General features: G+C 45.1%; 1 protein-coding gene across 1 annotated transcript in view; it reads left to right on the top strand.

The window, feature by feature from the left end:
- LOC120933632 (alpha-N-acetylneuraminide alpha-2,8-sialyltransferase-like) overlaps positions 1 to 14,551 on the top strand; it is a 79,923-nt gene that overhangs the window by 50,050 nt on the left and 15,322 nt on the right. Inside the window, exon 4 of the mRNA XM_040346942.1 lies at positions 13,003 to 13,144. Within this exon, the coding sequence (XP_040202876.1) occupies positions 13,003 to 13,144 (142 nt within the window). The remainder of the gene's footprint in view (positions 1 to 13,002; positions 13,145 to 14,551) is intronic.

Genomic DNA, 14,551 nt, shown 5'->3' with positions numbered 1-14,551 from the left:
GGGAGACTCGATCGATGATGTCAGTCCTACAGCCACACCCCCCTACACTAGTAAACACATACACAGTGATCCCTAAATGTTACAGCGCCACCTGTGGTTAACTCCCAAACTGCAACTGTCATTTTTACAATAAAGAATGCAATTTAAATGCTTTTGTTTGCTGTGAAAATGACAATGGTCCCAAAAATGTGTCAAAATTGTCCGAAGTGTCCGCCATAATGTCGCAGTCACGAAAAAAATCGCTGATCGCCGCCATTACTAGTAAAAAAAAATAAAAAAAATAAAAATGCAAAAAAACTATCCCCTATTTTCTAAACGCTATAAATTTTGCGCAAACCAACCCATAATCGATTATTGCGATTTTTTTTACCAAAAATAGGTAGAAGAATATGTATCGGCCTAAACTGAGGAAAATTTTTTTTTTTTTATATGTTTTTGGGGGATATTTATTACAGCAAAAAGTAAGAAATATTAAATTTTTTTTAAAATTGTCGCTCTATTTTTGTTTATAGCGCAAAAAATAAAAACCGCAGAGGTGATCAAATACCACCAAAAGAAAGCTCTATTTGTGGGGAAAAAAGGACACCAATTTTCGCGCAATTGTCTGTTAAAGCGACGCAGTCCGGAACTGTAAAAACCCCTTGGGTCTTTAGGCAGCAATATGGTCCGGGGCTTAAGTGGTTAAAGTGCAACAATAAAAATTAAAAATTTCTTTATATATAGTGCCTGGGGGGTCCCCTTAGTCTGCCTGTAAAGTGGTGCATCTGCAGCATACATAAAACATGCTACAGCAAAAATGAAATTTTGTAAAGAAAAAAATATCCCATTTAAAATGACGTGTGGTTACAATTTCTGGCACTCGGCTATTAAAAGAAAAAGAAAAAATGTCAGGGGGGTGGTGCCACTGGGTGACCAGGTGGCCCCGCCCCTTGCCTATATAAGAAATGTCAAAGCACAGAGCGGGCATATAGCGGGAGGCCTCTCAGGAGGCGGGAGCGTTTTGATTTTTTTTTTTACATTTTTCTGGGTCTGGCGGGCGGCATTATTGACGATGGATTTACATTGAGGGACAATATTGTTTTTATAAAGGAATTGTCAAAAACTGTCTCTTGTCTATATTATATGTTTACACTTTTTTTGTGAATGGTTTAGGGTACTATGGGCCAGATTCTCGTAGAACTCCGGCGGCGTAACGTATCGTGTTTACATTACACCGCCGCAAGTTTTCAGCGTAAGTGCCTGATTCACAAAGAACTTACCTGTAAACTTGCGGTGGTGTATCGTAAAGACGTCCGGCGCAAGCCCGCCTAATTCAAATGGGGCGTGTACCATTTAAATTAGGCACGCTCCCGCGCCGAACGTTTTGCGCATGCTCCGTTCGCAATTTTCCAGACGTGCTTTGCGTGAAATTACGGCAACCCAAACGTGTTTGTGAATGGCGATGTGCGTAACGTACTTACGCCGTACTTACGCCGAAAAAAAAAAAAAAATATTAAAATTCGAAGCGGGAACGACGGCCATACTTTAACATGGCTGGTGTAAAGTTAAGCAATGAAAAACATTGCTTAACTTTGCAACGGGAAAAAACGACGTTACGCACGCGAGTAGCTTCGTGGATCACCGTAAAAGATAATTTGCATACCTGACGCTGGAAAACGACGCGAACTCCACCCAGCGGCGGCCAAAGTATTGCAGCCTAAGATCCGAAGGCGTACGAAGCCGTAAGCCTGTCGGATCTTAGCCAAAAGCCATCGTATCTTGTTTGTGAATCACAAACTAAGATACGACGCGGCAAATTTGTTCTGTGAATCTGGCCCTATGTACCAAATACCCATTCACATAAGTGGGTGGGGGGGAATCTAAGGCCCAGATTCTCAAAAAAACGCCTATCTTTAGGCGGGCATAGCGTATCTCAGATACACTACGCCACCGTAACTTAGAGCGGCAGGTCCCGTATTCAGAAACATCTTCCGCTCTAAGTTACGGCAGCGTAGTGTATCTGATACGGCGTAAGCCCGCCTAATTCAAACTAGGCTGGTAGGGGGCGTGTTGTATGTAAATGTTTTGTGACCCCACGTAAATGACGCTTTTATCGAATGGCGCATGCACGCGCATGCTCAGTATCATGTCGAATTTTCAAAGTAAATTACGCCCGCTCAATGCCTAGTCGACGTGAATGTAACTTACGTCCAGCCCCATTCACAGACGACTTACGCGTGAAAAATTTGACGCTGTTCCGACGTCCATACCTAACATTGGTATGCCTCATCTACGCCTCATATAGCAGGGGTAACTTTTCGCCCGTAAACGACGTAAAAAACGCGCCGGGCGCACGTATGCTTGAGAATCGGCGTATCTAGCTCATTACCATATTCAACGCGTAAATTGACGGAAGCGCCACCTAGCGGCCAGCGTAAATATGCAACTTAGATACGACGGCGTAGGAGACTTACGCCGGTCGGATCTAAGACAAATCTAAGAATCAGGTGTATAGATACGACGCCTCACACTCAGAGTTACGACGGCGTATCTGGAGATACGCCGGCGTAACTCCTTTGAGAATCTGGGCCTAAGGGTTAAAGGGAACTTCCAGATTCCAATAAACCCCCCCGCCCGCAGCCCCCAACAGCCACAGCACAGGGTTGTGAGGAAAAGGCCCTTGCCCCCTTCAGTATGGGGACAAGGTGCTTTGGGGTGGGGGGGGGCTGAGCTGCCCCAAAGCACCCACCCCCCGTTTTGAGGGCATGGGGCTTGGTATGGTTCAGGAATGGGAGGCTGCATGCCTTTATAAGGGTCTGGTATGGATTTTGGAGTGAGGCCTGACTGGGCAAAAATGTGCCCAAAGACAGCGCAGAATGCACTGTAGGGTGTTCGTCTGGTCAAACACCCGGCAAACACCCTGCAAATTTAGGTGTTTTGTGAACAGCTGAACAGACAAAGGTTCGGCCCACACTCGTGCTCGGGCCAAAATGTTCGCTCATCCCTAACAGAGAGATTGTTCCCTCTGTACAGAGCTCTGTGTTGATTGTCAACACAGGGCTCTGGGCTGTGATTAGACAGGTAGGTCCTGGCCATAAATCATTGGCTGGTGTTCTGACAATATGGGTCCCCTGTCGGAAAATGCCCAGGCTGGACTGCGCATGCACAAACGGAGCTGCCAATAAATTGCAGAGGATGAACAGCTGTTTATCAGCTGTACATGCGCCTGCGCAATACGCTGCCGCACGCTCCCGATGCTCAGACGGGTGATTCATTGAACACAACAAGGGACAGATGCATACAGAAGAGGCCACATGATGGGCAGAGCTTTTCTCAAAGGGGAGGATGTATGATTATTCATTGAACACAACAAGTGGCGGATGCATACAGAACAAAGACGTGTAGTTTATTGAGAAAACCATCCCTCGAAAAAGCACCCACGCCCCTTTGCGAAAAGCACTGCCCATCATGCGTCCTCTTCCCCTTGTTGTGTTGAATGTATAATAACCATACATCCGCCCCTTTGAGAAAAGCATCCGCCCCTTGTTGTATTCAATGAATAACCCGCCCCGAGCATCGGGAGCAAGCAGCATGTTGATTGCGCATGCACCGTGTACAGGTGAGGAACATCTGTTCATCCTCGGAGATTTTCGGTGGATCCGTTTGCACCTGTGCAGTCCAGCCTGGGCCTTATCCAACAGGGGGCCCATATCAACAAGACACCGGGACCTGCTGGCAGCGATGTACCAGTGCAACTGAGATTTTTCCTGAGAGGCAGGGGAATTTATGTTTGGAGAGAATTTGCGAAAATTTGAATTTTAACACATATGAGAAAAAAAAGGCTCTGGCAGCATTTTAGTCAACAGAAAATGTTATGATGGGATGACTTGGTAGACAATTGCCATCCACTCACCCAGGATAATGGCGGAAAGCCCTTAGAACTAGGGTGCTCAACCTGTGGCCCTCCAGATGTTGCCAAACTACAATTCCCACCATGCCTCAGACTTTGGGAGTCAAGCTTGTAACTATCAACAGGGCCGATCCTAGGGTCACAAACGCCTGGGTGCAGAAATATTTCTGGCGCCCCTACATGGGCGTGGTCATTTTATGAAATCCTCCCCTTTACAAATGTTTCTATGGCAATAACAACCACAAAGATGCTCCCCCACAAAGTCTTCATTACCCAGTGATCCTTACATGATCTCTTAACAATAAACAAAATACAGGAAGAGAAGCAGAGTACTTTATTGGGACCTGGAGGGGGGTGTCTCTGATGGACACAGAGAGGGCTTCTGTTAGAGAGTCTGTTAGAAAGATCCCCCAGACATACTACAGACATGATACAGGAGAAGGTCAGAGACTGCAGACATAGTACAGGAGATGGTCAGAGACTGCAGACGGTCAGAGACTGCAGACATACAGTAATACAGGAGACGGTCAGAGACTGCAGACATAGTATAGGTGATGGTCAGAGACTGCAGACACAGTACAGGAGACAGTCAGGCCTCGTACACACGGCCGAGTTTCTCGGCAAAAACCAGCAAGAAGCTTGCTGGGTTTTTTTTTTGCCGAGGAAACGGTCGTGTGTACACTTTTCAACGAGGAAACCGCCGAGGATCTCGTCGGGCCAAAAAGAAAGCATGTCTTCTTTTTCCTTGAAGGCAATGGGAAAATTTGGCTCGCCGAGATCCTCGGCGGCTTCACAAGGGACTCGACGAGCAAAACGATGTGTTTCGCCTGTCGAGTTCCTCGGACGTGTGTACGAGGCTTCAGAGACTGCAGACATAGTACAGGAGATGGTCAGAGACTGCAGACATAATAACACTAAATCTGGATGGACACAAACAAGGAGAGAAGGAGGGAGGGGAGAAGGAGGGCACTTTGACGCCCCCACCTCTGCAGGCGCCTGGGTGCAAGGCACCCTGTGCACCTTGCCTAGGATCGGCCCTAACTATCAACTTTCCAATTCCTCATGGGACTTGTAGTTCTGCAGCAGCTAGAGGACCACAGGTTGAGCACCCATGCCTTAGATTGGTCCATAAACATAAAATTGGTTGAACTATTCCAAAGGTAAAAAGTGAATAAAGAAAATGCGGGCATCGGTCAAACATGGAGGTGATCATTGATGGCTGTTGGAGTTTTATGAGGGTTTCTTATCATTGACAAACAAGGTGGGAAATAAAAAACTCTGACGTAGGTTCAGCCACTCCTGGAGGAATGAATTTTGGCTTGCAAAGGAAATTTATGCTTAGGGCTAAGCATGCCAATTAGTGCTTTATTTATTTTTTGGAGGGTGGGGATTTTTGCCTGACACACGTTGCTCATACATCTTGGGAGGGGAGGGCAGTTTGGCATCTTTGACATGGGTGCTAAATTACCTTGTCCCGGCACTGTCCCAAGTCATAAAACCATCGTAAAATAATAAGCCTGTCTCAAACAGTTGATAATATCTCGAGATTCCCCGATTCATCATGGGATGTAAAACAAACTAATTTATCCAGGAATGGCTGAACCTACGTCAGAGTTTTTTTCTTTCCCACCTTGTCTGTCAATGATGAGAAACCCTCATAAAACTCCAACCATCAATGATCACCTCCATGTGTTACCGATGCCCGCCTTTTCTTTATTCACTTTTTTACCTTTGGAATAATTCAACCAATTTTGGGGTAGATTCACGTAGATCGGCGTTTCTTTGTGCGGGCGTAACGTATCCTATTTACGTTACGCCTCCGCAACTTTTACAGGCAAGTGCCGTATTCTTAAAAGAAAGTTGCGGCGGCGTAGCGTAAATAGGCCGGCGTAAGCCCGCCTAATTTAAATAGTGGAATAGGTGGGCGTGTGTTATATAAATTAGGCTTGACCCGACGTGATTGACGGTTTTCCCGAACGGCGCATGTGCCGTCCGTGGAATTTCCCAGTGTGCATTGCTCCAAAGTACGCCGCAAGGACGTCATTGGTTTCGACGTGAACGTAAATGACGTCCAGCCCCATTCACGGACAAATTATGCAAACAACGTAAAAAATTCAAAATTTCGACGCGGGAACGACGGCCATACTTAACATTGGTACGCCGCACTTACGCCACCATATAGCAGGGGTAACTATACGCCGGGAAAAGCCTAACGTAAACAGCGTAAATGTACTGCGTCGGCCGGGCGTACGTTTGTGAATTTGCGTATCTTGCCGATTTACATATTTCGACGCGTAAATCAGCATACACACCCCTAGCGGTCAGCGGAAAAATGCAGTTACGATCCGACGCCGTAAGAGACTTACGCCGGTCGGATCTAAAATAAATCTATGCGTAACTGATTCTATGAATCAGGCGCATAGATACGACCGGCCGGACTCAGAGATATGACGGCGTATCTGGAGATACGCCGTTGTATCTTCTCTCTGAATCTACCCCTTTATGTTTATGGACCTTCTAAGACAGTGGTTCTCAACCTTTTAGTGCTGTGACCCCTTGAGTTTTTTGCACTCCATGAGTCCCTTCCACTCGTACAGTATTAAAACCTCATAAGGTACATTTTAGGATGTATCACTCTCTTTGTTCTCCTTTCTTTCCCTTTTATCTCTCTATATCCTGATTTATTTTTTTCCCCATCTCTCTCTCTAGGTTTCTCTCTTGTTTTTTTTCTCTTATTCGTTCTCTCCCTTTTTCTTTCTTCCTCCCCCTCTTTTCCTCTCTCTTCTATGTATTGTTTTTTTATTCCTTCTGTTACTCCTTGGTGGGGGGGAAATGGGATGACTGGCAGTGCTGGCGGGGAGTTGGGATGAGTGGGAGTGCTGGGGGGGGGGAGTCAGGTCACCTGTGGCCAAGTGACAAGTGCACCTCGTGGGGGTCAGGGATGCACCATAGGGTAGTGAACCCTATAGCCGACTGCTGCAACCAGAGAGGAAGCGTGAACCCAAGATCGCCCAGGGCACGGAGTCTAAGACCCAGCTTTGTGTTCACCAGAGCCTCTAGTGGTGAGGATGGCCTTCACCGCAGCTGGATCCAGGTCACGACCCCTGGGATCCCCTAGGTCACGCTCCATAGAGAGAGAGGGGAAGCAGCAAACAGGACAAACGGTAGTGATGGGTACTCCGAGGTCAGGGCAACAGGCAGACTAGGGTAACCGAGGGACAGGCAAAAGGTCAAGGGCACAGGCAAACAGGAGAAGTCATTGACGAGACAAAAAACGGTACACAGGAAGGTAATCGTAGCAGACTGCAGACAGGAACTTGAGCAAACAACACTGTTGAACAGTACTGCAGGCCTGTAGTGCAATAGTTAATATAGACTTCCTGGGATGGCCTGGGTGGGGCCATACAGGAAGGAGAGGAGATAAGAAGGTAACCAGAACAGAGTCAGGCCTCTAATGGACAGATGGAAACAGGTAAGCTGCCAGACTATTGCATATCCATGACAGGGGGAGTTCTAATCAGCCAAATTTGGTGCTCTTGATCAAGACCATCTGCTGATCTGAGAACTGTAGTGGGGACTTTTAATGGCAACTGTAATCACAGGTAGTGTTACTCATTGTGTCTCCGACTTTGTGATGTCTCGTAGAAGTGACACCTTCGCTGAAATCAGGAGAGGTCCCCTCCAGCCCCTCCCACTTCACATTCCCCACCAGTCAGCTGACCTCTAGTCTCTACCCCCCAGAACTGAATGGGCGGCTGTGAAGAGACTAAGTGGGCAGCCGTGGACTCCAGGAACAGCCCAACTGGGTGGCCACAGGCTCCAGAGACAGCCCTGCCGTGCAGTTGCACGAAGGCTGGGAGAGTGGTGCGGGCTTCAGGAACAGCCCAGGATTTGGTGACCTCTGGAAAATCATCATTTGACCCCTGAGGGGGTCCCGAACCCCAGGTTGAGAACCACTGTTCTAAGGGCTTTCCGCCATTATCCCGCGTGAGTGGATGCCAAGTCATCCCATCATAAAATTTCCTGTTGACTAAAATGCTGCCAAAGCCTTTTCTTTCGCACATGTGTTAACTCCTTGGCGCCGGCCATATGCATATCTGTGTTTGTAACTAGACATGTGCACTGCCGAAAAATTTGTTTTGTTTTCTTCTGTTTTTTTTTTTTTCTTTTCATTCTTCGGGTCATTCATTATGATCGCAACTCGTAAATTTGTAAAATTTGAAAATTCGTAAATTTGAAAATCTGAAAATAAAAAAAGGAAATCCAAAAATTTGAAAGAATAACTAACTGATAAAAACTATTAAATTATATTAAAACATTAAGCCCTGTACACACACGATCGGATATCTGATGGAATCTAATCCGATGGATTTTTTCGTCGAAAATCCTTTCATCAGTCTTGCGTACACACCATCAGTCAAAAATCCGACTGTGCCAAAACGCGGGGTTGTAAAACACTACGACGTGCTGAGAAAAAAGTTCAATGCTTCCGAGCATGCGTCGAGTTGATTCTGAGCATGCGTGGATTTTTGACTGATTGACTTCCACACAGACGATCGTTTTTTTTCTATCGTTTTTTTATAGGAAAAATTTTAAAACATGTTGTATTATTTTTCACCGATGCAAAACAAACCGATGGGGCCCCCACACGATCGGTATGTCTGATGAAAACGGCCCATCGGTCTGTTTTCGTCGGACAAACCGATCGTGTGTACAGGGCTTCAGAGTTCTAAAAGCAGGGAGGCAGGCATTTGTAAGCGGGCAAGTATGCATCGGGAGCTCACCGATACCCCACCGGCTACCGCGCTGGGAGCATGGTTAAGTTATAAATAGACAAGTGCAATTTGTTTCTTTCCGAATTCGTATTTTCATAAATTTTATTGAAAACCCCAAAATTTTGAAAATCTGAAATAATAACTAATAACTTAACCACTTAAGCCCCGGACCATTTTGCTGGTCAATGACCGGGCCACTTTTTTGCGATTCGGCACTGACAATTGCGCGGTCGTGCGATGTGGCTCCCAAACAAAATTGGCGTCCTTTTTTCCTACAAATAGAGCTTTCTTTTGGTGGTATTTGATCACCCCTGCGGTTTTTATTTTTTGCACTATAAACAAAAATAGAGCGACAATTTTGAAAAAAAAAAATTTTGCTGTAATAAATATTCCCCAAAAATATATAAAAAAATGTTTTTTCCCTCAGTTTAGGCCGATACGTATTCTTCTACCTATTTTTCGTAAAAAAAATCACAATAAGCGTTTATTGATTGGTTTGCGCAATAGTTATAGCGTCTACAAAATAGGGGATAGATTTATGGCATTTTTATTAATATTTTTTTTTTACTAGTAATGGCGGCGATCAGCGATTTTTATCGGTACTGTGACATTATGGCGGACACTTTTGACACATTTTTGGGACCATTGGCATTTTTATAGCGATCAGTGCTATAAAAATGCATTGATTACTATAAACATGTCACTGGCAAAGAAGGGGTTAACAATAGGGGTGAGGAAGGGGTTAATTATGTTCCCTGGGTATGTTCTAACTGAAGGGGGGGTGGACTGACTAGGGGAAATGACTGATCGCTCTTCATACATTGTATGAACAGACGATCAGTAATTTCTCCCCCTGAAAGGACCGGTAGCTGTGTGTTTACACACACAGCTACCGGTTCTCGCTCTGTAACGAGCGATCGCGCCCGCCGGCACTCGCATCGGCGCCAGGGGCTGCAATGCAAAATCACGTTATATTACGTGATTTTGCGCAGCCGAGCCGACCTGCCGCTGTAAAACTACAGTGGGCGGTCGGCAAGAGGTTAACTATTGCTAACTATTAAATTATAGGTATTGGAATTTCTTTTCAAATTTGGCTGTTCGTGAACGTAACATACAAATTTATCAGGAATAACGAATGCCGGAATTAAACAGATGTAACGGAACAAATTATTAATAAATAATAATAAAACTTTTTTTTTATTATTATTATTGTTATTTGTTATTATTAATTTGTTATGTTCCATTCGTTTAATTACGGCATTCGTTATTTCAGATAAATTCGTAACTTCGGATAGATTCGTATTTTTTACGTTCATGAACAGCCAAATTTGAAAGGAAATTCCAATACCCATTATTTAATAGTTAGTAATAGTTAAGTTATTATTAGTTAGTTAACTATTTCAGATTTTCGAATTTTTCGTGTTTTCAGATTTCCGAATTTATGAATTCAGAAGGAAACAAATTGCACTTGTCTATTTATAACTTAACCGTGCTCCCAGCGCGGTAGCCGGTGGGGGATCGGTAAAATCCCGATGCATACTTGCCCGCTTACAAATGCCTGCCTCCCTGCTTTTAGAACTCTTTAACCACTTCAGCCCCGGAAGAATTTGTCCCCTTCCTGACCAGAGCACTTTTTGCGATTCGGCACTGCATCACTTTATCCACTTTACCACCGGACCAATTTTGGCACTTCTCTCCTTCATGTAAAAATCAAATTTTTTTGCTAGAAAATTAATCAGAACCCCCAAACATTGTGGGCCAGATCCAGAGGGAATTAGATGGGCACAGCGTATCAGAGATACACTACGCCGCCGTACCTTTCCTGGCGGATCTTCGAATCCTCAAAGAATTTGCGCCTTAAGTTACGGCGGCGTAGTGTATTTCTGGCGGCGGAATTCAAATAGGCGTGCAGGGGGCGTGATTCATTTAGGACGTCATTTTTTTAACTTAGACGTGAATTAAGTCCATCCCTATTCACGGACGACTTACGCAAAAAAAAAAAATTCAAATTTCGACGCGGGAACGACAACCATACTTAACATGGGAAGTCTATCTATACGCCGCAAAATACCAGCTTTAACTATACGCCGGAAAAAGCCGACTACAGACGACGTTAGAAAATGCGACGACCGCACGTACGTTTGTGGATCGTCCTAAATCGCTAATTTGCATACCCGACGCGGAAAACAACGCAAACTCCACCCAGCGGGCACCGAAGTATTGCATCTAAGATCCGAAGGCGTACAAAGACGTACACCTGTCGGATCTAACACAAATGCCGTCGTATCTTGGTTTAGGAATTCAAACTAAAGATGCGACGCGGGAAATTTGAAAGTACCCCGGCGTATCAGTAGATACGCCGGTGTACTTGCTCTGTGGATCTGGCCCTGTATATTTGTTTTTTAGCAGACACCCTAGGGAATAAAATGGCGGTCATTGCAACTTTTTTTTCTCGCACGGTATTTGCGCAATCATTTTTCAAACGCCTTTTTTTTGTGAAAAAAAAAAACGGTTTCATGAATTAAAAAATAACAAAACAGTAAAGTTAGCCCAATTTTTTTGTATAATGTGAAAGATGATGTTACGCCGAGTAAATGGATACCTAACATGTCACGCTTTAAAATTGCGCACACTCGTGGAATGGCGCCAAACTTCGGTACTTAAAAATCTCCATAGGTGACGCTTTAACATTTTTTACAGGTTACTATTTTCGAGTTACAGAGGAGGTCTAGTGCTAGAATTGTTGCTCTCGCTCTAACGCACGCAACGATACCTCACATGTGGGGTTTGAACGGCGTTTACATATGTGGGCGGGACCTGCACGCGTGTTCGCTTCTGCGCGTGAGATAACGGGGACAGGGGCGTTTTGAAAAAAAAAATGATTTTATTTTTATTTTACTTAATTCTTTTTATTTTTACACTTTTTTTTAGATTTAATTTTTTATCATTTTTATTCCTATTACAAGTAATGTAAACATCCCTTGTAATAGGAATCAGTGTGACAGGTACTCTTTATGGAGAGATGTGAGGTCAATAAGACCCCACATCTCTCCTCCAGGCTGGAAAGCATGAGATCGGTGAAAAAAAATCACCGTTTACATGCCGACAGCCGCGATTGCGGCTTTGTTTACTTCCGGGTACCCGGGCGTGACGTCATAACATCGCGCCCGGGCCTTCCGACGGTCATAGAGATGACTGGTGACCATCTGGTCCATCTCTATGCTTTCCAGCACCGCCGACCGATTCACTCTCCGGGAGAGCCCGGAGAAGCACCGGATGGCGGCGGGAGGGGGGGACGTCCCCTCCCGCTGCCTATAAGAACGATCAAGCGGCGGGATCGCCACTTTGATTGTTCTTATCGTGAACAGAATCGGTGGCTGAAGATGGTAATATCTGAATAATGCCTGTAGCTGCCCCCATCGTTCAGATATCACCGCACAAAGCCGAGGACGTCCCAGGGACGTCCTCGGTCGTCAAGAGGTTAACTGACAATTGCGCAGTCGTGCAACGTTGCATCCAAACAAAATGTACGTCCCTTTTGTCCCACAAATAGAGCTTTCTTTTGGTGGTATTTGATCACCTCTGCGGTTTTTATTTTTTGCGCTATAAACCCCCCCAAAAAACCGACACTCTAAGCGGACAGATCCGGTCGTGTGTAGGCCCGAGCGGACAATTGTCCGGCGGATCGGACAGTTCCCAGCGGATAAAAATTTCTTAGCATGCTAAGAAATCTGTCCGCTGGAAACCTGTCCGTCGGACAAATCCGGTCGTCTGTACAGACTCACCGGACTTGTCCGACCGACCGCCATCCTTCGCATGCGTCCAAGTGATTCGACGCATGCGTGGAAGTATTTACCTTCCAGGGTCGCGCACGTCGCCGTGACGGCGCGGCCACGTCGCGACACGTCACCGCGTATGTTTTCCGCGGGGATTTTGGTCTGATGGTGTGTACAACCATCAGACCAAAATCCGGCAGCGGACATATCCGATGGAAACGGTCCGGCGGACCGTTTTCATCGGATAATCCGCTGGTGTGTACGGGGCCTAATTCTTCCCAAAGGTGTTCTATCGGGTTGAGGTCAGGCCAGTCAAGTTCCTCCACCCCAAACTCGCTCATCCATGTCTTTATGGACCTTGCTTTGTGCACGGGTCCCAATCATTTGGTGGAGGGGGGGATTATGTTGTGGGGGCTGTTTTTCAGGGGTTGGGCTTGGCCTCTTAGTTCCAGGGAAAGGAACGTTTAAGGAGTCAGCATACCAAGACATTTTTTTTTTAAAGTGAATGTCACCAATCTAGTGGTTAGATAATGACTTTTATGAATTCTTGTTGATTGCTCAGGGAGAAGTTTCGGAAATGCTGCAATGCCTCCTTTTCAATGATCGTGACGCAGGAGAACACTCCGATTGGACATACAATTCACTATGATGGAGATAAAGGAAGTAAAAATGTCACAGAGAAACTTTACAACTTGTTTCCAGAGGTGAGCGCCAGCCAAGAACCCAAATATTGTGCAGATGGGGCAATATTCCTCCCACTGACACCAACAATGGGACACAATCCTACCCAATGATATTAACAATGGGGCACTATGCTTCTACTGACACCAATAATGGGGCACTATTCCTCCCACTGATATTAACAATGAGGCATTATACTTCTACTGACACCAATGATGGACACTATTCCTCCCACTGATACCAATGATGGAGCCCTATTCCTCCCACTGATACCAACAATGAGGCACTATTCCTCCCACTGACACCAATGATGGGACACTATTCCTCCCACTGATACCAACAATGAGGCACTATTCCTACCACTGACACCAATGATGGGACACTATTCCTCCCACTGATACCAACAATGAGGCACTATTCCTCCCACTGACACCAATGATGGGGCACTATTCTTCCAATGATACCAATTATGGGGTATTGCTTACTCCCATTGATGGCTGGCAGCGCAGAGAGGCAAGCACTGGATTCACAAAGCACTCGCTCCCACTCGCTGTTAAAGATACGCTGGGTTTCCTCGGCATAAGCCAGCGTAGGTGGAAGTGGGCGTGAGCCAATGCTAATGAGGCGTGACCCCATGCAAATGGTGCCACTCTTATCACTAGACATTTTGTTTTGGAATTTTGGTTTCGTCCGAAAAATACATTTATTTAGTTACTCCCGAAATTCGTTTTTATTTATTTAGATTTGTTAAAATATGCATTAGTCCGAAAATCCGAATTAAGGTAGAATCTGTCATTGAAGGCTTATGGTGTCTGTCGGAAGTTCTAAGAAGATTCGACCAAGCAGCTAAACTGTACGATGCCGCAATCGTACATTTCCGGTCACATGCTCCACCTACAAGCTATAATAGAATTTTAATGTTGTATGACACTAGTAATAATTATATTTATAAATTATTATTACCAGTCAGCCAACATTAGAATTCTTCTATAGCCTATGGGCGGAGCATTTGACCGCAAATGTCCGCTTGCGGCGATCGTATGTTTTTAGCTGCTTCGTTGAATCTTCATTTCTCTATAATGTCAAATCTTTTCTCTCTATGTTGAATCTTCATGTCTCTATAATGTCAAATCTTTTCTCTCTATGTAGAATAATCTTGGACTAATAGAGTTAAGGTTAGGCACGTTCAACCGCAGGTTCGATAGACACAGATCGCTATTGTCACCATCATGTCGAATCTTCTATCTTTATCGAACTGTTGTCGCAACAAAACGAAAATTAAGCATTTTTTATATCGGATCTTTTGGATTTCGGATTCCGTGCGTTTGTTATTGTTTTTGTTAAAACGAACGTAAAAAATACATGAAATTCGGACGAAAATGCTTTCGGACGAAAACGAATCTACGGCCCATATTCTCTGTAAAAATCCG

The sequence above is a fragment of the Rana temporaria genome, chromosome 3 (assembly GCF_905171775.1).
Source record: "Rana temporaria chromosome 3, aRanTem1.1, whole genome shotgun sequence".
In the NCBI taxonomy this organism is placed as follows: domain Eukaryota; kingdom Metazoa; phylum Chordata; class Amphibia; order Anura; family Ranidae; genus Rana; species Rana temporaria.
This window is presented reverse-complemented; position numbering and strand designations above follow the sequence as displayed.